This window comes from Hibiscus syriacus, unplaced genomic scaffold (genome assembly GCF_006381635.1).
Source record: "Hibiscus syriacus cultivar Baekdansim isolate YM2019G1 unplaced genomic scaffold, ASM638163v2 tig00000765_pilon, whole genome shotgun sequence".
NCBI classification, from domain to species: Eukaryota; Viridiplantae; Streptophyta; class Magnoliopsida; order Malvales; family Malvaceae; genus Hibiscus; species Hibiscus syriacus.
Genome location: NW_024061821.1, coordinates 133344 through 159042, shown reverse-complemented (window position 1 = coordinate 159042; position 25699 = coordinate 133344). Strand labels below are relative to the sequence as shown.

At 36.1% G+C, this 25699-nt stretch overlaps 1 protein-coding gene across 1 annotated transcript in view; it reads left to right on the top strand.

Moving 5' to 3' along the window:
• Positions 1-25699, top strand: part of LOC120216769 (ferredoxin-dependent glutamate synthase, chloroplastic-like) — a 48454-nt gene that overhangs the window by 11651 nt on the left and 11104 nt on the right. Inside the window, 8 exon segments of the mRNA XM_039214106.1 lie at positions 670-766; positions 4713-4805; positions 5884-6029; positions 7251-7410; positions 16550-16660; positions 16776-16991; positions 17289-17446; positions 19903-20032. Coding sequence (XP_039070037.1) covers positions 670-766; positions 4713-4805; positions 5884-6029; positions 7251-7410; positions 16550-16660; positions 16776-16991; positions 17289-17446; positions 19903-20032 — 1111 coding nt within the window.

The window sequence follows — 25699 nt, the reverse complement described above, 5'->3', positions numbered from 1 at the left end:
GCTGATAGCTTAGCTAAGAAAGGGATAGGTTGACTGTAAGGCTCTATCACTGGATTTTCTGATCCAACGAGGAGGTCTAGTTGAAAGTAGTTGTTAAGTTTTATGTGATGTAATTTGGTGTAGTGTTTAAATCTTATGTAAACTTTTATTATCAATAAAATTTCTAAGGTTCTCTTTTCCTCCTTCCGCTGATTAAGGAGCTTACCCCTAAGCTCTTTTAACCAAGAAGGGGGTTTTTAACGAGGCCTTCCAATCTTATCAAAAAAAATCTTTTAAATTAACTAAAACAGGTATACATTGTTATGTTACTTATTTTCACTTTCCTTTCACCTTTTTCCCTTGTGATTAACTCTACTGATATTATGGTCTAGCATGTTAAGTAGATTTGCTGTCGATGTTGATCTGTAATTCACTTCTCTTTAGGTGTCTATCCAGTAGAACAAAGAAAAATGATAAATAAATAGGAATTAGAGTTCCTATTTATAGCCAGGAAAAAATTGTGTTTTTGATGGCATCAGGTTGTTAAATTCAACTATAATGTTTGGGCTAAACCTTTTGCTCACAATTCCTTGTACATTGTTATGTTACTTATTTTCACTTTCCTTTCACCTTTTTCCCCCAATTTTATTCCATTTTCTGATACTTTCTATTTTAATTTGTGTGGTTCAGTGATGGAAAAACCGTTGGGGCATGCCTTGATCGGAATGGACTTCGCCCTGCTAGGTATTGGAGGACAACTGACAATGTTGTCTATGTTGCATCTGAGGTGTGTTTTGATCCCTTATTGACTGCAATTCCTTATGATTGATGAAAGTCAGAAGCCTACTGTCCAATGGAAGTTTTTATTTTTGATAAAAATTGGAGTCCTCGTTAAAAACCCCATTCATACCCATCAAACTATGAAGATAACTTAACGGACATTGGAAGGAGAAAAAGAGTACCTCAAAATTTTATTCATTAAGTACCAAGTACATCAAGAGTTCATTACAACCATACACAACCAAAATACAACCTCAAAAATGACCAACACTCTGCTAACATCTCATCAAAAGTCATAGCCCTAGCTTAGTAAGCCTTGCCTCACCTTACAAAACAACCCAAATATCCAGCAAAACAGTAGGCTGGATTGCAAACGATTACTAATTCCCGACTTTGCAAGCTCGTCAGCCTTCCAATTGCAACATCTCTGAATATGCCTTACAATTACATTTTTATTAACCACCACTGCACAAATTTCCTTGACCAAAGATTCAAACAAAGCTGGGCAAGAACCAGGATTTTTTATCCACTCTAATGCCTTCAAACAATCAGATTCCAAAAATCGATCTTCCTTTAGATCCCCTCTACTTCTCAAAGAAAAACAGGAGGGCCATGCCCCACCTTTTCTGAGAAAGATCCCAACAACTTACCCTTCGAATCATGAATAAGACCACCATTACCACCTCTAAGCCACTCCTTTTCCACTACACCATCAACATTAATCTTCAAAAAACCTGAGGGAGGAAGGGACCAAGCAGGTGAATAAGATATCACTTTCTTGTCTTTCCAATGAATATCTGCCAAAGATGGGTCACTCACTAAGCCATCAAATTGAATATTAGCACTAGGAAATTTTGCAACAAACCATGAAACCAATCTAAATCTAATGAGGAATGACAGTTGCACTGAATTAAAGTAACCCTTCTTGAAGACTTTCATTCACGCAGTTTCATACTGACCACATAATCACGCCTGGTATTAACGTCCAAATGTGAGAGTAACAAACTAACTCCATCCAAGCCATTACTAGATCAGCAGGATTACATGGCAGCACCACTGTAATTTTCCAATAACTCAGAAAAGAACACCAAATATCCCACACAAACTTACATGATACCATAAGATGCGAAACAATTTCAGGTTCAAGTCGACAAAGAGGGCACAAAACATCTTCCATGCCTTCAACACCTCGTTCAGCAAGCTCCATTATAACAACCAACTTCTGATTAATTACTTGCCATACAAAGGTTTCCACTCTCGGGGGTGCCACCCTAGCCAAACATGCTTCGTCCAAATAGAATTTATAGGTTGTCGTTCATACGTTAGCCTCACACAAGACTTTACTGAATAAATACCCTCCCCATTCCCCGACCATATGCATCATCATTATTCTCCTCGCCGCAAGGAATATTCTAAAGCAAAGAATTTAGGTTTACCCATTGCTCCACCTCCCAATCAACAAGGTTCCTTCTCAAAGGAATGTTCCAATACCAACTCAAGTGATTCCGACTTCTAAACTCAGTAATCGTTCCCTCCTTATTGACTGCTGATAAAACAAACATTCTCAGAAATTGCACCTTAAGAGGGTAACCACCCAACCAATTGTCAAGCCAAAACCTTAAAGATTCACCATTTCCAACCTGAAATTTTAAATTATTTTGAAAACACTGCCCAAACTCATCCTCCTTCTCGCAATTATTCAATATTCCTTTCCAAATCCAGGATGCCCTATTAGTTGTTGTATATTCAATCCGAATAGCTCTCGGATCTACATTATACTTTCTGCACACCAATCTTTTCCACCAAGTGTCCCTTTTTGTCGCAAATTTCCAAGACCATTTCCCAAGGAGTGCTCGATTCAGAAGATTTAAATCTAAAATACCAAGACCTCCTAAATATTTAGGTTGGCATATGGTTGACCAATTAACCCAATTTTTCCACCAAGGTCCCTTTTTGTCGCAAATTTCCAAGACCATTTCCCAAGGAGTGCTCGATTCAGAAGATTTAAATCTAAATTACCAAGACCTCCTAAATATTTAGGTTGGCATATGGTTGACCAATTAACCCAATGAATCTTCTTCTTGTCTTCCGAACCTCCCCACAGAAACTTGGCCATAATATAATTTAGCTTCTTCAAAACATGGGCTGGTATTCTAAAAATGGACAGGAAATATATGGGCAAAGAACTGAGCACTGATTTGATTACAAGCACTCTCCCAGCTAAAGATAGAAATGTCGCTTTCCACCCGGTTAATTTTTTGTAGAATCTTTGGACAACCGGCTCCCAAAGCGCTGCTGAATTCTTTTTCGCACCAAGGGGAAGTCCAAGGCACTCAATCGGAAATCCCCCCACATAACATCCAAGTTCATCCTCCCATTCCTTAATAGCGATCTCCTCCATATGAATTCCAACAATTCTGCCCTTCTCCAAATTCAACTGCAGACTCGACATTAACTCAAAAATACGTAGCACTCTACTAACATTCTTCAGTTGGCCCATAGAAGCATTGCAGAAAATTAGCAAATCATCCGCGAACTGTAGATGTGTTAACATAAAAGAATTCCCTGCCTTCCCGGTTTCAAACCCGTAGAAAACCCCCAAATTTACCGCCTTGGACAACATCAAGTTTAATAATTGCCTGACCAGATTGAATAACAAAGGTGACAAAAAACACCCTTGTCGAAGCCCTCTGGCGATCCTAAACTCTTCTGTTGGTGACCTCTTGACTAAATTAAAAATGGACGCTGACGAAATGCACTTGAATATCCAGGAACACCACCTCATTACAAATCCCATCTTCTCCATAATTTTCAACAAAATCCCCCTATTGACAGATTCATACGCCCTCCTAAAATCCACCTTAAAAGCCACCCCTTTTAAACCTTTTTTCCTCTAGTAATCTTTACCTTCATTTGCAAGAAAAGAACAATCCATAATCTGCCTTCCCGGGATGAAAGCGAACTGTAATGGCCCTATTAAGTCATCAATACACCCTCTTGATCTCCTAGCGAGAACCTTTGATAAAATTTTATAAAGAGCACCCACAAGGCTGATCGGCCTATAATCATCCAAGCATTCCGGGCTTGACTTTTTAGGAATAAGCGTAATGAAGGAATGATTTGTTCCATTCTCCCAATCCTTCCCCATATAAAAGTCGTTGAAGAATCTCATAATCTCGGGATTGAATTTGGACCAAATTTTCTTGAAGAAGCCCGTACTTGAACCGTCAGGACCCAATGCTTTATTACTATCCGTCGAAGCAATAGCATCCCATACCTCCTCCTCCGAGAATGGGCTTTCCATATTTGAAACATAGAAAATTAAATTGTACTTTATTTTTTATGTTCTGAATAGAAGATTAGACTTTTCTTAAAAAAATTTTATGTTCTGAATAGAAGATTAGACTTTTCTTAAAAATGTGAAACTTCCCAATTAATCTTGTTCTGACGACAACAATGTCACGAGGATTCAAAATGAATTCACACTTCATTAAAATAAGCTAGCTTAGTTCAGTCTACAAATTTTGCACACAGGATAACATTGAATGATGAAAGTTTACGTGTCATTATAAGAAGGCATATTGTGAGGAGTAAATACTGAATGATGAGTTCAATATTGTGAGGTTATTTCATTATGTTCTAATTTTTCATGAAGTAGCCTGCTCTGGTGCTTCTGTGTTGAAAAGAAGCCACTTTGATAACAGATATATAAGGGTAAACCTTGCAGGTTTATCATCTCCAACTTTTAAGCCATTTTAGATGTCCAATAAACTCAACTTTCATTATTTTTTTCTTCTTGTTCCACATAGAAATAGTTTAGGGTATCTTGTTTCATACATATTAAATTGACATGTATATAATTAAATTCCTACCTTTTGTTAATGTTTTATGCATTTTGCTTGTGGTTTTGGATACTGTATAAGAACAATGGCCAATGTTTATTCTTTTTTTAGGTTGGTGTTCTATCGGTGGATGATTCAAAAGTTATTATGAAGGGTCGTTTAGGTCCCGGCATGATGATAACTGCTGATTTATTAAGTGGTCAGGTTTGTATAGCAACTTATTGTGGTTTGATATGGTGTGTGTCCAACCTTTGCATTGAAAGCGTTCATAATGATTATAGTGATAATTGCTTTGTTAACTATTTAAAAAAATGTGGGGTTTATTTTTGAAATATGCTTATTGTCTTTTAAAATCAACCTATTCGTCATACTGGGATATGGTATGTTTTTTCAACCTATTATTTATTTTCAAGAAATTATTTAGTTTTCTTTCACAAAATATATGTAAATGCTCATACTACCGGGTTATTTGATAATTGTTTTGTTTTAAAAAAATTATATTAAACATGTTTATTTGTAATTTTGTCATGCTTTGAAATAATGTTAGATATGTGACTAGTTAATTAGTATTAAAAATGTTATACTTATTCTAAAATAGTAATGTGAATTAATATAATTAAATTATATTCAATAATACTATTTATTTTAGCTTTTAGAGAAATTAATTATATAACAAAATATTTGTATAACAATTTTAGATTATCTCATAGTAAAATTTAAAATAATCAATATTTAATAAATTTTATAATATTTTTAATGTGACACATCTAATATTATTAAAATAATGTTATTTCATGTTTAAAATTAATTCTAAAATATATATGTATTATAATATTGCAGTCTTGAAGTACTGTTATTTCCTGTGATCTTTTTAATATGTTTCTGGTTTACCTTTTTAATTTTTGAAGTATTTAATTTTAGCTAAACATTTAAAATATATTATCATTTTATGTTAAATTTAGTATACTTTTAACAAATTAATTTATTTAATGACTATGTTTATATTTCTTAATCCACGGACTCCAAACACTTGTTGAAGTGCTAGAAGCAAAATAGTTATCTTCCGAAACATGGAAAGCAATAAATCCTATCTTCTAAGAATTTGAGACTTTTTGTTTCCCTTGCTTTCATGAAAGGAAACTGGTTGCTAGACTTTCTTTTTGTTATCTTTTCAAAATAATTGGAAAAAACAGAAAATAAATACAAAAGCAGTGCCAAACAGACAATTGGGTAAATCTTCCATAATTCTTCTAGCTTACATCTTAAATACTTTAATTTATAGGTATATGAGAATACTGAGGTCAAAAAGCGAGTAGCTGCGACAAACCCATATGGAAAATGGGTTAGTGAAAATATGCGACCCTTGAAGCCAGTAAATTTCCTCTCCACAACAGTTTTGGACGGTGAAACAATCTTAAGACGGCAACAGTAAGTATTCAACTTCCGTCAGATACTTTGAGTTGTTCACGGTGGTGTTTTGGTGAATGCAAATGAGACCGATTTTATTCCTTTAATGCTTTTAGTCCTATAACATCTCTAGCTGCTAATCATTTTATGAGAGCTTTATTTGGATTTGTTTAATTCTTGATTTTTATGTCTTATGTGGTCTGTGGCGATTTCATTTTAATTTGGAACATTGCTTCTACAATTTTGCATGCTAAATTAAGTTATGTTCTTGTCAGCTAAGAGCAAGTCCATATCTAAGGAAACATTATCATTCTAGAAGGGATGCTTTTTTTTTTCTGATTGAAATTTGTTTAGTGATGTAAAATTTGTAAATGCTTCCGTAAAAAATAATTAGATTGGCATGGATTTTATGTCATATAAAAAAAAGCCTATTGGGTCTATTTAGTTATATGTGCTTCTTGCTCACTCCTTTTGCCATAGTGGATAGGTCTGGTACCTCGTGTATCTGTCAGCATCCCATTGCTTTTCAAGAAAATCACATTAGTTTAAGAGTATACTGGTTCCAAGATTTACACTGATACATGGAGAAGAACAACTATTTTTTATTTTTGCATTTGCATTTGCATTGTCCAGTGATTATATTTCTTTGCTGGCATACCTTCAAATGTTTAATGCCAGATTTCTTTGTGGGCATAGGTGATAAGCAGATTCTGCATGGTGGCTTAATAACATTAAAAATTGGAGAATATGGTAGGGAAAAGTACAGGGCTAATGCATCTAATTTTGTTTTCCCCTTCATATAATTAAGGGTTAGTAACAAGAAATTATGTGCTTCTTCTCCCTCATTTAATTGAAATTTTCAAACTTCCACCAAGTATAGTTTTCAATATGAATCTCTTTTATACACAACAGTTTTGTTATCAAAAAAATGAAAAGTAAACAATACAACAATAATTAAGAATATTGAGAAATGTGGGTATGGTGCTTAGAAGAAATAAAGTGAATTCTTTTTTATTATCGAAATAATGAAAAATACTAATGTGAGTGGGGTTAAGCACATGGTTGCATGTGAGTTGAATATAATGTGAAATCATGTTAGTTTTTGGTATATTTGTTGTTTAGTTTGATTTAGTGTGATTGAAATATCTTAGTTTCTAGTGACCATAAATTAGTCTATGATCAAATATGTAGAATTTGATGATTTGAACTGTTCTTATTATTTTTTATGATGTGATGTCTTAGGGCTTTTGGTTATTCAAGTGAGGATGTTCAGATGGTCATTGAGAGTATGGCTTCAGAAGGAAAGGAGCCAACATTTTGCATGGGTGATGACATTCCACTGGCAATATTGTCTCGAAAGCCACACATGATTTATGATTATTTTAAGCAGCGTTTTGCACAGGTTAGAATTTTAATCATGTTAATGAACTTATAGCTTTGCTGCCTAGATATTCTACAATAATATGGGGTTAAGTGTTTGATTTTCTTATATGCTTGATTACCTTTATTTTATTTTAACTGTTGGCATTCCTTGGTGTCTCTTTTATCTTTTTGGACAATTTCTTCTTTAGTTTGCAATTTTTTTTTTTTGCTTCATCTTTATATTTAGACGCCAAAAGAATATTTGCTCTACTTTGATTGAGATTTTGATTAACGTTAAAAGATTATTCCCTGAAGTAGAAAAACAAAAAGAAAAAATGGGAGAGAGAGTGAGAGCGAGAGCGTTAGAGAAGTCAAAAAGTCAATCTTCCTCCGATGAGATATGGACATCATTTGTGGATAATCTGAGTTGGAGAGTGTCAAGGAGTGCATTGAGGGAGTTGTTTCAGTATCATGGGTCGGTAAGCAGAATCTTCATCCCGAGTGTATTGAATAAACCAAAATAAAAAAGCCTATACGTTTTCATTTGTTTAGCTTGAGAATGAGAAGAGTATGATGAATGCAATCGCGAAAGTTAACGGATCTTTGATTGATGGAAGGGAAGTATCATTGGGGGTAGCGAAGTATCAGAAACCGCGAAGAGGTTCAGCCATAACAGGTAGAGTTCAGACATAAAATAAACAATCATTTGATAATGAAAAAGGTAAAAATAGGGTCGGAAATAAAACCCTGAGTAGAATAAGAGATGATAGGTCTTACAAAGAAGTGTTGATTCAGAACAAGAGTTTAAGGGTAGGTCATAAGTAGTGGGAGAACAGATGAGGGACTTCAAAAACAAGAACAAGAATGAGGAATTTATGGGAGATGCATTTTCCTGCGAAAGAGACGGATTGGATGAAGAGCTCATTGACGGGGGTCATTAAGGCATTCGTTGATTTGGAACTGGTTTAGAAGGCTTTGCAAAGTGATGGTTTTGATGTGAAGTTGGTAAGCTGAGGATATGCATGGAACTCTTGCATTATCATTTTTCAGTCGGTTGAAGCATTATTTGAGAATAATAAGAAAGAAAGATGAATTGTCTTTCTGGTTTGACTGGGTGGCACCGCTTCTTGATGAAAACTGTATTCTAATGGCGTACTATTTGGTTGAATTGTATGGAGTTCCTCTTCTATGTTGGTAGGAATCCTTCTTACAGAGGTTAGCTGAAAGCTGGGGAACGCTGGTAGAAATCTTGGAGGCAACAAGGAACATAGAAGATATGTCGGTAGCAAGTTTGATGATTAGAGTGGCAAGCCCCTTCGATGTCCCAAAGATGATCACGTTAGGAGCATATGGAAGATCTTTCAAAGTCAGAATCAGAATGGGGTCGATTTTTCAAAAACCAAGTTATCTTCGGGAGAAAGAACCAGATGGGATTCCATAGGATCAATAGACTGAGGAATCGTCAGAGGATAACCAAGACGGTGGAAGGAAAGTGGTTTTGGTTGAGGGAGACGGAAAGTCGAATGATGAGTCCCGAAACAGGGTAGTCGCGTGGCTTGCAGATGGGAGGACAAATGGCGCTTCAGAGGAGAGGTGGAGACAACAGTCTTTATTGTTGGGTAAGGAGAACAAGATTATTAATGAAGGGGGGACATATTGCCTTGAACATAGAAGAGTTTTAATTGGAGATTACGCGGGCCTTGAGTTAAGAGAATATAAATTCATCCTTTAATGAGCAGGCTTAATCAGACGAAATTAGTGAGCCCAGATCGCATAATTTCAGATTTTTTCTTTCAGGGCCAGCAATTAATATAGCTTATGGGGAGTGCAGAAACGAGGTTGGAGATATGACCCAAATCCTATTGGTGGTCGAGGGGGGATGGATCTGGCGGAATGGAGGAGATAGAATCATTTCCTAAAAGCGGTGGAGAAGATGGCTTAAAAGAAAGCAGTGGGTCTCCACTCCTTGATGATTGTAATACCTCGGTAAGAAGTGAAGCGAATGGTAGGGTCAAGAAGAGGTTATTCGAAAGAGTTTATCGCAGGTCAGGGGAAAAAGAAAGATGCATATCGCAGGCTGGTGGTAACTCGGTGCAGATTTAAGAAGTTAACGAGGAATTAAATGCCACCTGAGAGGTTAGTAAATTGATGGGTATAACATTTCGGGGTGGGAAAAAAGCGTTTGCACGGAAATTTGAAGATTTGGGAAAAAATAAGGTTGTGGAAGCGGGGAATTGAGTTCCCATCTTCGCAAGAGGTAGTCGAACCATTTCAAAGTCAATTTTTTCATGTGTATCTTTGAATATCAGGGGCATGGGAAGGAAAGAGAAGGTAAGGGCAGTGAGGAGCTTGATTTTAAGGAGAAAAACCATTTATTGTGTTTCTCCAGGAGACAAAATTTGAGATTGTGAATCAGGCGTTACTGAGGAAGTTAGGTGGGAGGAAATTAAAAGGGTTGGTATTGTCTCCTTCAGAAGGGGCAGCTGGTGGTTTAATTAGTATCTGGGATGAAGATTGGTTTGAGATAGAGCAGTAGTTATCTTCAGAAGGTTTGTAGCAGTGAAGGGCAAAGTTAAGGATAATGGAGAGTAACGTTGTTTGGTCAACGTGTATGGTCCGACAGTTGAATCAGAAAAGGAGAGTTTTTTTGAGGAACTTCTAATTTTCGTAGAACAGATGGAATGTCCTTTATGTGTGGGGGGGAGTTTAATGCATATTTGTCCCCAGGGGAGAAGCAAGGAAAATCACAGAATTTTCATTCTATGAGATTGTTAGGTGATTTTGTTTTTCAGGCTAAGCTAACAGATCTTCCATTGTCCGGAGGGAATTTTACGTGGTGCAACAATAGGGATTCCCCCGCTTTTGTTAGACTCGATCGATTCTTAGCAGAGAAATAAATAGCGTTCGTGGTCGCGTTTTCGGTTGTGTCGCGTTTATCGCGGTTGCGGACATAACGGATGTCATCGCGGTCACTGCTAGTGTCGCGGTTGTGAATTTTCTTAAAATTCGCACAACTTATCCTAAACAATAAGAATTATAATTATAATTTTAAAGAGTCATTTTTAACGATTTTTAGAATGTTTTCTAAACGAAAATAGCATATATATAATATAGTTTAATCAAATATTAAACTCAGTGATAGGATAAGATAATTAATTAATAATAACATTGTGAATACATTATTATTTAAAAGAAATAAGACTATCAACATAGGAAAAACTCTAAAAAAATAAAATAGATAAAAATAAATTACCTGTTATTATTCACTTACCAAAATCAACATATTATAACTTAAAACTCATAAAATTAAAAATAACCCATTATTTATTTTTAAAAGACCTATAACATAAGTAAAAAAATATTAAATCACAAAAATAATTAACTTATTAGGTCTGTTTTGGTCCAAACCCAAAACATTAAAAAGTAAAAAATTAATTAACTTATTATTGGGTTTGTTTTGGCCCAAACCTAAAACATTAAAAGTAAAAAAAATAATTATTTAAAACATAAAATATAACTAAAAAATTATTAAATCCCTTTTTCTTCTTCAGTATCGTGCATGAGTGAGAGGGGAGGCAGAAACACAGAAAATATTGTGAAAAATAGAGGGTTTTTTTTTGTTAAAATTCGTCCCTTTTATTTATTTTTCATGTTCTTAAATTTTCTTTGCTTGCTAGCTTGATTCCTACCAAAATACCTAAAAACCTTATTTTGCTGTTGCATGTTACACCAAAAGAAAAGCAAGAAGAAAGATAAAATAACCAGGTACTTCTCAAAGTGAAAGACTTTTTTCTGATTTGTTTGATTTTGAGTTTGGACAATGAAATTTGAGAGAATCTGAACTTTTATTTTGAGTTTGTTGTTGACTTGGTGTAATGGAAAATAACGGGAAAACGGGTCGTTATTGCCGAGATCGGTTAAGTTGCGGCCGCTATCGACCGTTATTGGTGTGATTCCAAGTCACACCGCTTTTTTGAACAATATCGGTTTCAGATGGCGATGCTACCGCGAAATAGCGGCCACAATAGCGCTTTCGTTCCGCTATTTGGAACCCTGGTTCTTAGTGAATTACAGATTCTTGAGTATTTATCCAGATGTTGTTCAGACTCCTCCCAAAATCGTTATCAAATCATAATGCGATACTACTTGAAAGGAGTGCGGTCAATTAGGGTCCGAAACCATTCAGACTTTTTAATTAACTGATGGAAGAACAGGGATTTCAGGAAATAATGGAATCAACTTTGGAAAAGATGAAAAAAGTTAAGAGGAAGAGAGGAATTGCAAAAATGTTGAACGAATCGAAGAAGTAATCAAAAGTTGGATGAATAATAAATATCTCTTGATGCCGGGAAGGATTTTAGAGCTAGAAAAGGTTATTTTTGAAATGGAGGTAGATATACAACAGGGGTTAAATTTAGTGTCGTGGGATGATATTGAGAAGGCAAAGACGGAATTGTTGGATTTGTACAAAAAAAGAGGAATTAATCTAGTTCCAAAAGTCTCGCCAGAAATGGATTTCAGACGAGGATCGAAATTCCATATATTTTCATCAGTGTGCAGCGAATAGGGGGAGGGTAAATACCTTGAAGGTACTGAAAGTTAATGGTGAATGGGTCTCTGACCCTGATCATATTAAATTGAGTGTTTTTAGTTTTTTCAATGAGACTTATAATAGGAAACCAACTGTAGGAGTGGATAAAGTGGACCTTGAGTTTGCCAGATTATCGGAAGCACAAAGTTCGATGCTGGAAAGGACGTTTGCGGAGGAGAAAATTTGAGAAGCAATTGCATCCTCGGATAGCAACAAGGCGCTGGGATCGGATGGTTTAAATTTGGGTTTTTTAAAGAGATTCTGGCCGGTTTTAAAGGATGAGATCCGAATGTTTTTCTCAGACTTTTATATAGGGAAGAGGTGGGAGAAAGAAGTGAATCATTCATTTATTTCATTGATACCCAAAAATTGAATCCGGAGAGTTTGAAAGATTATCGGCCTATTAGTTTAGTTGGCGGTCTTTACAAAATTTTGTCAAAGGTTCTCTCAAGAAGACTGAGGAATTGCATAGATTCACTTATAGGTCCGGGATTGTTTGGAGAAGAAAAGGGTTGAAAGGTGTTGCTTTTAAAGTGGATTTCAAAAGAACTTACAATTCAATAGATTGGTCAATTTTGTTGAAGGTTATAGAATATATGGGGTTTGGGCAGCTGTGGCGTTCTTGGATTTCAAAGTGTTTATCTTCAGCTTCAATCTCCATCTTGGTTAACGGTTACCCGACTGAAAATTTAAGATGTCTAGGGGGTTTCGCCAAGGGTGTTCGTTATCACCGTTGTTGTTTAATTTAGTGGGTGAGATGTTAAGTTTGATGCTAACTAAGGCAGTGAAGATGGGTCTCTTCAGTGGGTTTCAGATCGACAGTACGGATATGGCATTCCCGCTGTCTCATTTGTAGTTCGCCGATGATCTGTTAATTTTCTGTGGTGCTTTGGAAGGGTAACTGAAGAATGTGAAGAGAGTATTGACCATTTTTGAATTGTGTTTGGGGCTTCAACTAAATTTGTCTCTCGGTTAGATTCTTTCCCACGGAATACCTTGGTCTTTCCCTTGGTTCGACAAAAAATTTGGTTACGTTGTGGGATCCAATAGATGTTACCAGAAATTGACTGGTTGGAAAGCAAGTACTCTTTCCCTGGCAGGGAGGGCAGTGTTGATGAAGTCGGTTTTAAGCGCTTGCCAATTTATTTTATGTCGTCGTTTAGAATGCCGAATAAGATTATGAGAAAACTGAATTCTATTATGGCAAACTTCTTATGGGGTGGTTTATCTCAAAAAAATCGTACCCATTGGGTGAATTGGCAAACTGTGTGCAAACCTAAAGGTCAAGGGGGTCTAGGTAAAATTGATCTAAACTCTATGAATAGGGTTCTCCTAGGAAAATGGGCATGGAAGTTTGCTATGGAAAAAGAGTCTTGGTGGAAGAAATTGGTGTGCTGTAAGTATAATTTTGATAATAGATTAAGTTTGATGGTTAACGGTGTATCCTACAAGTCATCTTGGATTTGGAGAGGAGTGATTAATAACTCCTGTGCGAATGATGCTTTTGGTCATTGTTTTAGGAATCATTTTCAATTACGAGTTGGAAAGGGGAATTATTTCATGTTTTGGTCTAATAGGTGGAATTGCAATGTCTCGCTTAGATTGAAATTTCCGAGATTGTTCTCCCTTTCCGTTAATAAAGAGGGTAAGATATCTGAGTTTGGTTTTTATAATGCAAGGGTTGGTGTTGGGATATACAATTTCAAAGAAATTTATTGGACTGGGAAGTAGAGCAGTGGGTGGAACTCATGGATTTAAATAGCGTTCGCGGTCGCGTTTTCGGTCGTGTCGCGTTTATCGCGGTTGCGGACATAACGGATGTTATCGCGGTCACTGCGGGTGTCGCGGTCGTGAATTTTTTTAAATTTCATACAAACTTATCCTAAAACATAATAATTATAATTATAAAGTCATTTTTAATGATTTTTAGAATATTTTCTAAATAAAAATGACACACACATATATATATGTTTAACCAAATTGGAAACATTAAAACTCTGTAATATGATAAGATAAAAATTAGGTTGAAATTAAATGTAAAGATAATAAAAATGTATTGAAATACGAAAAATGAAAGTTGAAATTTTGAATGGAATTTGAATAAATTTAAAGAACAAAAATGACTAAATTAAATTGAATTAAAATAAATGTGTAAAATTTAAATTGCATAAATTTAAATTACTGAAATTAGGAATAAAATCCAAATTAAATAAATATTAAAGTTGCATTAAAAACTAATGATTAAATTATAAATTCTAAAAAAGTTAAAGGAGTGTGGTAACAAATTAACATATCCATTAAAATTAGATTCTATAACTTTTAACATTAAAAAAATAAAAAAAAATGGAGTGGAACAGTCAAAACCAGAAAGCATAGCAAAAACACTCTAGAACTTTCATTCTCTCCAATCCCAATCTCATCTCCTAACTCCCAAAGTCTCAACCTTTCATGAGTGCTCAAATCCATTTTACTTCCTGAACGTGGACAATAGAGGTCGATTGAGGAGCCAATTCTTAAGATTGAGATGCTTACACCGAAGGACTATATTTGTTCATTGATGGAATTGGCTCAAGACATAAGAGGTGAGTTCAAAGAGATGAAATATATCACTGAAAAAAGAGCATCCATCATCTATGAGCTACCCCTTGTAGAGGTGAGATCTACCCTTTTATTTTGGATCATCCTGCTTTATTCACAGCCAAAGTCTCAACCTTTCACTATTTTTTTGTAAAAAAGAAAAATTTTGAATTTGCTTCGACAACATAAGAAATCAGTTTTTGTTTTGCCTTCTTGCACAATAAAATACACGAGCTTGATGATGAGGGCTGAGGAGGATAACCGAACATCTCAAATGGAAGTCCGTTACTCAACTTCTTCACCGAAGCTCAACGGAGGCAACATTTTCATGTGAGAACCTTGGGTTTTTTTGCAGTAACGGTTGAAAAAGGTAATAGCGCCCTGTTATCGGCGTTATACACCGTTACCCGCTAAATTGCGGGCGCAACAGACCGCTACCAACGTGAATCGGTTACCCACCGCGAAATTCCTCAATACCGGTTTCGGACGGTGGCACGACTGCGAAATAGCGGTCACTATAACGGTTTCGTTCCGCTATTTGATTCCCTGGTGGAACTGCTATCGTTTTAAGCAATGCGAGTATTCACAATGATGCGAATGATCAATGTGTATGGACGGGGAATGGGAAGGCGTTTATTCGGTAAAATCATATGGTAAATTACTGTCAGAAGGGTCTGTTGAAGATCTGATTTGGTCGAAGCTGGTTTGGATCGGTTATGCCACCCCAAGAGTGGATGTGTTTATGTGGATGGTTTTGTGTCAAAAATTGGCTATTAAATCTGAACTTTTAAAGTGTGGTGTTACTGGGATAGAGAACATTTTATGTCCGCTATGTGGTTTGCATCGAGAGACGGTTTCTCACCTATTTTTTTCGTGTTCTATTGCGTGGACCTTTGGGGGTGTTTCTTAAGATTGTGGAACCTATCCACGGTCATTCCAGAGCATCCTAATGTCTTTTTATCGTCTTGGGAAAGCCTTGTTCCAAAGTTTATAATCTGGAATTTTATTCTGGGAGCTGTAATGTGGTCAGCTTGGAAGTGTCGGAACCATGTGATTTTCGAGAAAGGAAACATTGATCTTAATCATTTGTTCTTTTCATCTAGATATAGAGTGGCGGCGTGGTTTTTGGTGAAGTTTCCTAATTTTCCACTTCTCTTTGATTGCCTTGTTGGTGACCCAAAGCTGGCTGATTCAAGTAACCCGTCCATGAAGATTAATCTTTCACCGGTCTCGTGGAGTCCCCTTCCCATGGGTTTCTTAAAAATTAATGTGGATAGGGCAGTAAAAAGAGATTGGGAAAGCAGCGGTATTGGAGGAATACTAAGGAATGAAGAGAACAAGGTTTTTGGGCTCATTTTCACTTCAGCTGGTCTAGGTACCCCTATTTTAGCTGAATTGAAGGCCATTCAAGTTGGTTTAGTTTTGTTTGTGGATTCAGAGTGGTGTGGCAAGGGTCGGCTAATTGTAGAGACTGACTCAGCAAATGTAGTAAATTGGATTAGGAATCCAGAAGTGTTTCCTACCATATTTTCACAGCTAGTTAAGGAAATTGTCAGTGTTGTTTTCGAGCATAGTGTTATTACAAGGTTTGTAAAAAGGTCTGTGGATTGGGAGGCAGACAGCTTGTCTAAGGCGGGTATAAGATAGTAGTTAAGTATTGTGTGGTTGTAGAGAGTTTTGGGGGGTGTTTGTAATAGCCGACTGTCGTATGAATTGTAATTTATTTTTGGAATAACATTTGAGGCACTCTTTTCGTCCTTCCGATGTCCGCTGATGTATTTTTGTACAACAGTGGTTACGAAGGGGGGTTTTAACGAGGCCTCGTTTCTTTATAAAAAAATGCTCTAATTCCTGAGAAACACTCAGTAACTATTTATGATCAAGGTTTACCATGCAAGATAATTAAGTTGTTTGCACTGAGGTTGAAGAACAAAATCACACGTGACAGTTTCACAAATTTTATGAATTTGATGTTTTCAATTCGTTTGCTTTATTATGTGTTTCTATGCAGGTCACAAATCCAGCCATTGATCCTCTTCGGGAAGGATTAGTTATGTCTCTTGAAGTCAACATTGGAAAACGAGGAAATATATTGGAAGTTGGACCTGAAAATGCTTCTCAGGTTTGTAGATTTCCAAAATTTATATTTGATGCCATCGCATGCTTGCTGTCAAATTGGAAATTGCTTAAATTTTTAATCATTTCCCACCACCAAAATTAATTTTTGTCCAAACCAGGTTAGTTTTTCTAGTCCTGTACTGAATGAAGGGGAGCTTGAATCATTGCTAAAGGATCCCCAGCTAAAGGCCCAAATCTTGCCCACTTTTTTTGATATACGTAAAGGAGTTGAAGGTTCGTTGGAAAAGACACTTCACAGACTGTGTGAAGCTGCTGATGAGGCTGTTCGTAATGGCTCTCAACTGCTTGTGCTCTCTGATCGTGCTGATGAGCTGGTACGAACCATTTTATACTTGCATGACAGCTTATTAATCAGTAAAGTGACCTCGCTTTGAGAACTAGTTTAACTCTGATTTGAGTTTGTGATCAGCAAAGGCTGCTGTATCATGTACTCTCGTCTCTGATTATTGAGACCTTGTTACTTACTGTAATCGCTCTTTTCCTCCTTCCGCTACTTGTCTCCTTAATAGAGACAACTATGAGGGAGGTTTTTCATGAGGCCTTCTATTCCTATCAAAAAAAAAATCTCTGGCCAAACTTTATTCTGGATGTTTCCCCTTTTCTCTCTTCAGGAAGCAACTCGGCCTCCAATTCCAATACTTCTAGCCGTTGCTGCGGTTCATCAACATCTTATTCAAAATGGATTGCGGATGTCAGCTTCCATAGTCGCAGATACTGCTCAGTGCTTCAGCACACATCAATTTGCCTGTTTAATTGGATATGGGGCAAGGTAAGTTCTCTTTTTATCATCTATCTGAAGCCTATTTACCTTGTAGTTTCCTTTTGTTCTTGGTTTTATTGAAAAGCATAAGTACCATCCCCGAGGTTAGTGATGGCTGGTGGTACTTTTCTGGTTTGCCAGATTCTTATTGATAGAAAACTCTCTTTTGGCACTTTGCTAGATATAGTGGATGTAATCCTATGTTACTCAGACTTGGGTGTGAGTGTCGGATATGGGTATGTGTTTGACATGGGTTGTTCAAACTTTTTCTAAGTTTTTCATGTATTTGGTGGATCCTTCGAGGGTCATATTCACCTACCTATGTCCAAATATGCATCAGACTCAGATTTCTTGAAGAAATAAATAAATAAAGGGTTAGAGCAACATAGATGTAAATTTTGCTTAATATTTCCCACAATTGTAGTATATGGGATTACTAGATGGTTTAATAGCATTGTAGGAGTTTACATCTTTATGTCAAGCCAGTTTAGTAAAATTTTCTTGGCAAAAATCTCTTTTCCCTTGAAAGAGCATACTGCAATGAAAATTTCTGCCATATTTTTTTAGTAGCATAGGTTCAAGTTCTAATGAATAAGAGCCTGGGAAAGATGTCCTTTTTGTACCTGCAATTTGTGCAGAAGAGATTGTAGTGTGAACCCATGTAAATGTTTCTTTTCTCCCTTTTATTTGGTTTGTACAAGATGATGCCTTAATTGGTTTTTGAACGTATGAATAGTTAGTTACGGTTTAATTTTATTATTATTTTTTTCTGAAACTTTACTAATAGTTTATGTCATGCAATTTGTTTGCTTACCTAGGATTTTCAAATTATAATTGTGCCTCTTTTGGTTATAGTCATTTATTTATTTTAGGTTCCTGAATCCAAAGGACAAAGAGATTTAGAATAGGGTTAAGGGTGCAAAATGCCCTTGAACTTTTTTCACCCCAATTAAGCCCCAAAACCCAGGAAAAAAAAATCAATGTGGCCCTTTGACCAGGTTAACTTTAACCATTTTTCTAATAACTTGTGGCACATGCCTTGTCAGGATGCTGACACATGGTTTTTCTTAGAGTTTTAAAATTATTTAAAATCTCTAAAAATTAATTTTTTAAAACCATCTTAAAATTATAAAAAATATTAAAAATTATAAAATATTAAAAATTATTTTAAAATTATTAAATATTATTAAAATTTGTAAAAAAATAATTATTTTTTAAAAAAATTCTACAAAGTTACAGATTTATTTATAAAAAAATACATTTGTAGCTATTCTGTCATAGTCAACTCACAATTCCACTATACTGTCCCTCAGAATTTCTAAAATATTATAGATTTATACTAAAAATTCTAAAATATTATACGAATCTATTGACAAAATATCTATAACTGACCCCAGTCATAGACAACTCATACTCCAACTATACTGTCCCATCAGAATTTTTTTAATATTTGTTTATATATTTGGAAATTTTAAAACATTTTTTAATAATTCTTTAATATTGTAGAATAGTTTTGTAATATTTTATAATTTTTAAAATAATTTTGAATATTTTATATTTTTAATATTTTTATGATTTTTAAATAAATTTCTTTATTTTTCATAAGATAAATGTTTTTTATTATTTAAAAATATTTTTTAACATTTTAAGATTTTTAAAATGTTTTTAAATACTTTTTAAAATAAAAATAAAAAATTCTAGAAGTGTCACGTGACAGCACCACAGTGTGCCAGGTGGTAGTGATAACCCTAAACCATTAAGATTTAAAATGTCAACATTGGTCAAAGGGCCTAATTGATGTAATTTTTTAGTTTGAAGGCTTAATTGACTCAATTTCTCAGTACAAGGGCTTATTTGGGTGCTAATAAAGTTCAAGGGCTGAATAGATTTTTTTTCAAAAGTTCAGGGGCTTTTTGCACCCTTAACCCTTTCGAATAATAAAGATAGCTATCAAGGAAATGGTTGTAGTCTACACATTCACAATTGAATGCTTCTATTTATATTGGTATGCTTGTGCTCATGTTTTACACAATTTTGTCATTTGATCTAATATGGCTGATGTTTGAGGCAAGTGATTTTTTGTGGAAAGTATAAAAAAATTATGTTCCTCTTGGTGTATTTATCACATAAACCCTTACATGGTAAAGTAAGAGTACAACTACCGTACTACATGTGAAAATTAAAATTTTACCGTTTTGTTTCTTGTTACTAGTTTCAAGATGGTTCCTTAAGTTGTAAATTACTTGTTGCATCACTTAATTGAAGCTCTGTTCTCGTTAAAGATCTCAAAGATCTCTTATTTAGTAAGTTTATGATTTAAGATCAGGAGATAAGTTGTTGAAAACATTTATTTGGCATGCGGGCAGTAATCAGGAGGCTTAAAATGTTTTACTTGGTTTTTAAAGCCTATTTTGTCTTCTTATCTTTAAACTGCTTCATCTTTTTTGTGGTTTTCACTTTTGCAGTGCTGTATCTCCATACTTGGCATTGGAGACTTGTCGACAGTGGCGTCTGAGTTCTAAAACTGTGAATATGATGCGGAATGGAAAAATGCCTACTGTGACAATTGAGCAGGCTCAGACAAACTTTTGCAAGGTCAGTATATATCAAATGAAGAAAGATTTTGGGATGTTATTTTGCTGTCTTGTCATATATGAAATTCTTTTATCTTCATTTACTTTAGGTCTTGCTATGTTGATTTTCTTAAGTTTGAATATAATGAAATTGAAAATGTTGATATTTGGTAAGAAAACTAAAGACGGAAAAACTTGTTCAGAATAAATCGTGTTTATTTCTGATGAATATGGCTGACTTAAATAGAGTTTACAATGTAACAACTTTACATAAAAGATGCATAAAATTAGCAACAAAATAAAAAACTGATTCTATCTAATTAAAAATGATCCTATCTAATAACTAATATAATAAAAACTGATTCTATCTAATTAAAACTGATCCTATCTAATATTTAATTTAGATATTCTCGACACCCCCCTCAAGCTGGAGAATAGATATCGATCATTCCCAGCTTGGACAGAAATCCTTCGAACATCGTAGTAAACAGTCCCTTGGTGAGAACATCGGCGAGCTGCTCTGATGATGGAACAAACGGTATGCAGATATCGCCATTTTCCAGCCTCTCCTTGATGAAATGTCGATCTATTTCGACATGTTTGGTCCTGTCATGCTGTACAGGATTCTGAGCAATACTGATTGCCGATTTGTTGTCGCAATACAACTTCATTGGTTTATCTCCTTCAACCTTCACCTCCTCCGAGATCTTCCTAAGCCATAACAACTCACATACACCTTGCGCCATGGCTCTGAACTCGGCCTCCGCACTGCTTCTAGAGACAACTGGTTGCTTCTTGCTCCTCCAAGTAACTAAGTTGCCCCAGACAAAGGAGCAATAACCGGTAGTAGATCTTCTGTCTGTAGAACTTCCGCCCTAATCAGCATCAGTGAAGATCTCCACTCTTCGACTTCCATTCTTCGAAAACATGATTCCTTTACCATGACTCCCTTTCAAGTAATGAAGAATCCGGTAAACAACTAAGTTGCCCCAGACAAAGGAGCAATAACCGGTAGTAGATCTTCTGTCTGTAGAACTTCCGCCCTAATCAGCATCAGTGAAGATCTCCACTCTTCGACTTCCATCTTCGAAAACATGATTCCTTTACCATGACCCTTTCAAGTAATGAAGAATCCGGTAAACAGCCTGGAGTGTTTTTTCTGAGGGACAATGCATAAACTGACTAACCAAGCTCACAGCAAATGCAATATCTGGTCTCGTATGAGCCAATAAATCAGTTTCCCCACCAGCTTCTGATACCGATTCTTGTCCACAGCCAGCACCATCTTCTTTTCGAGTTTTTGATTCGGATCAATAGGAGTCGCCACTGGTTTTACATCCGAGTAATCCGGTCTCTTTCAAGATATCGAGGACATATTTCCTTTGCGAGATAATTATACCTTTTGAGGATCTAGCCACCTTCATTCTAAGGAAATATTTGAGTTGTCCTAGATCCTTGACTTCAAACTGGTTGGATAAGTTCTTCAACGACTCCAACTCTACTGTGTCATCTCCTGTCATAACAATGTCATCTACATACACAATTAAAATAGCAATTTTACCATTATTGTGTTTGTAGAACATAGTAATTAGACTGGGCCTGAGTGTAAACCATGTTGTTTCACAGCTCGTGAATCTCTCGAACCAGGCTCTCGGAGATTGTTTCAATCCATAAATGGATTTCTTTAGCTTGCAGACCCTGCCATCCTTCTTCAATTCATCAAAGCCTGGAGGAACTTCCATAAACACCTCTTCCTCTAGCTCACCGTTTAGGAACGCATTCTTCACATCAAACTGTCTGAGAGTCCAATCCAAATTGGCGGCTAGTGAGAGTAGGACACGTACGGTGTTTAGTTTTGCTACAGGTGCGAAGGTCTCCTCGTAGTCAAGGCCGTATGTCTGAGTGAAGCCTCGTGCTACGAGTCTTGCCTTGTATCTCTCGACCGAGCCATCTGCATGGTATTTGATGGTGAACACCCACTTGCTGCCTACAGATCGTTTCCCCTCAGGTAGAGTTAGATCCCACGTGTCATTCTTCTTCAGGGCCTTTAACTCCTCAAAAACTGCCTCTCTCCATCTCGGAACTCTAGAGCTTCATGTATCGACTTAGGTAGTGCATATCCATAATCCTGGTGGAAAAAGCTTTGAAATCTGGAGAGAATTTATTATAAGATAAGAAATTGGATATTGGTTTTGTGGTACATGATCTACACCTTTGCGCAAGGCTATGAGTTCAAAGAATTATGTAGAAGGCTCTAAATTTGGAGAAGAAATAGGAGAAAGAGAAGTCGTACCTTGGACCATAGTCGAGTCCGATGGTTGGCATACCTTGGGGGCCGGTGGAACATTACTTGGTCGAGTCATCCGTCTAGAATAAACACGAAGTTTAGTAGGTGGTTCCAAGTTGGTTTCTACCTGAGTCTCACGAGGTTGGAATTTATAGGTTGTGAAATCCTAGGATTAGTTACGGAAATATGAATTGGTTCCACTAAGCTATTTACAATCGATTTTGGCAGGATGTTTGTTCCCAAAAACTCATTTCAGAGTCATTCTCCCCCGGAAGAGAGTTTTTGTCAAAAAAGGTTGTTTTTCAAAAACGTGACATCCATACTCACATAATACTTCCTAGATTTAGGATCAAAGCTTTATACCCTTTTTGTGTTGGTGAAAAACCTAGAAATATGCATTTATGTGCTCGGGGATCGAGTTTTCCTCTATTTGGCCGTGTATATGAACAAAAGCAATGCAACCAAAATTTTAGGCGTTAAATCATTGAAAGATCTATTTTCAGGAAACATATTCTTTAGAGCTTGCAAGGAGTAATATAATTAGAACTCTTATAGGCATTCGATTTATCAAATAAGACGCTGTTAAGAGTGCTTCATTCCAAAAACGATTAGGAACATTCATAGCAAACAGTAAAGCCCTAGTCACCTCTAATAAATGCCTATTTTTTCTTTCAGCAACTCCATTTTGTTGGGAGTATCAACGCAAGAACTGTGATGAATAATTCCTTTGTTTCAAAAAATCACTAAGATTGCATTAAATATTCTCGACCATTATCAGTTCTAAGAACTTGAATATTTGCTTGAAACTGAGTATTGATCAGTGAGTGAAAATTTTTGAAAACACTTGCTTCCTCGATTTTTCTTTTAGTAAATAATCCACGTGACTCTAGTGTGATCATCAATGAATGTGATGAACCATCTAGATCCTGAGGCTGTTTTTACTCGTGAAGGGCCCCAAATATCACTATGCACAAGAGAAAAGGTTTCGATGGCATATACTTAAAGATGGATAAACAGATCTATGATGTTTTGCCAATTCACAAGCTTCACATTGACAAGAAAAACCGTCCTTTTTTTTTGAAAAGATTTGAAACAAATATTTCAAGTAATTAAAACTAGGATGGCCTAACCTATAATGCCACAACATTATTCATTCTCACAAGACAAGGTAGTAAAGCATCTCGGTTTCTGAACTTGTTTATCTGAAGGATTGTCCGTGACCAAGTGATAGAGTCCATCAACCTCCTTAGCATTGCCATCATCTTCCCCGAACAAGGGTCCTGAAATTCAAATCCAGCAAATGTTATTGTAGCAATGCATTTGCAATCATGAATAATACGATTAACAGAGATGAGATTGCAAGAGAGCTTTGGACATGTAGGACATTTAGTAATGTGAGAGATGGAGAAATAATGATAGAGCCTTTTCCACTATAGAGGTTAGGGAGCCATCAGCAATTTTTACCTTCAGATTACCAGATAAAGGAAAATAAGATGAGAATATGGAGGAATTACCGGTCATGTGATCTGTTGCCCTGAATCTATGATCCAAGGGTTTGATTTAGAACCGGCTATGAAAGCTGTAGGATATGTACCTTTCTGGGCTAATGATGAAGAGGCAATATAAGATGATGGGTTAGGAGTGTTGGATATGGAATGAGAACTCATTAGTTGATACAATTGCTCTAGCTGTTCTTTGCTGAAGGCAGACAGTTCTGGCAGGTTTCGGCTCTTCAGAAGCATCTTCAGATGAGGCATGGAATCCCTTTGCATTACGAGAATTTCGATTGGCTGAAAAATTCTCGGCTGGCTTCCCGTGTAGCTTCCAACACTTGGCTTTAGTGTGTCCCAGCTTGTTGCAGTGCTCGCAGATTGGCCGATCTCTGTCGTTCCGACGATCGTTGCGACGTGGTGGCTGACCCGAGAACAAGGCAGAAGACTCGGTGGGATTTGGTGAGTGGCCTCCAAGCATGACTGTCCGCCGGCTCTCCTCTCGTCTGTCCACCATCTTCTGAATAGAGCCTATCCTTAACACAACTCATTCGTAGTCGCTGAACAGTCAACCTCTTGCCACAAGGTCTTGAGTTCAGTGTAGTTGAGTGACAATTTTTTCTCCTTTTTTAGCCTTCATAACCGGTTTTTAGTTCAAACCATTGTCCTGCGTTCCCGAGATCAGAATAGGTCTCGTTCACAGCATTCCAAATGTCATGAGTAGTATGAAGAGATAAGTTCTCCCTACACTCGGATCCATGGAATTTATGAGCCAAGACATAATCATCGAGTTTTCTGCCTCCCTCTTTCATTCTTCATCTTCTTCGGCAGGTTTCTAGTGGTACCTGAGAGATGGCCGAATTTTCCACGGCCCCGAATAAACAGTTTCACAGATGTGACCACTGTAAGAAATTATTTCCATTCACTTGTAGAAGTGATGGATATGTTTTGGAAGGATTCAGTGTTTAGGGTGATTGAAGGTGAGCGAGTAGAACTCATAGAGTCGATACCAGAGGTATCATCGTAGGGTTTGTCCATTTTGGCTCTGACACCATAAAGACGGAAAAACTTGTTCAGAATAAATCGTGTTTATTTCTGCTGAATATGGCTGACTTAAATAGAGTTTACAATGTAACAACTTTACATAAAAAGATGCATAAAATTAGCAACAAAATAAAAAACTGATTCTATCTAATTAAAAATGATCCTATCTGATAACTAATATAATAAAAACTGATTCTATCTAATTAAAACTGATCCTATCTAATATTTAATTTAGATATTCTCGACAAAAACAATTACTACCATATCTATAAAGCACCACAATTAAGTAGTGACAATACAAAATGGATTTTAGGATTTGCTACTTCGCAAATAGTATAATATGAAAAGCAGATGTCTAACAGAAATATAACTTCAGTCTAAAATATAGGGGCTACAGCTAAGGATACACTTGACTCAATGGTCAACTCTTTAACACATGGGGTCAAAGGTTCAAATATAACCATTTTTCTGTATATTTTTTATACTTAAAATAATAAAAGAATCTCTAAACTAGTTCAACATTGAACTAGTGCGGTTTAGCCCAATTCAACATGCTTGATCAGTTCAATGCACTCTAAATTTTTGAAACTTAAAATAATAAAAGAATCTCTAAACTGGTTCAACATTGAACTAGTGCGGTTTAACCTGGTTCAACATGTTTGATCAATTTGACGGATTCCCATTTTAATGCATGTGACTGACCTAAACATGCCACCATTTGCCCACACTACTGGTTAATTATTTTCAACAATAAAAATCTTTAGGCCACCTTTAGCACTAATCATTTCCTTGATTTTGCTTGTGAATATTGGGAGGGAGAGAGTTTTAAGTTACCTCTAAATTGGGTTCCTTTCTTATATTTTACCTA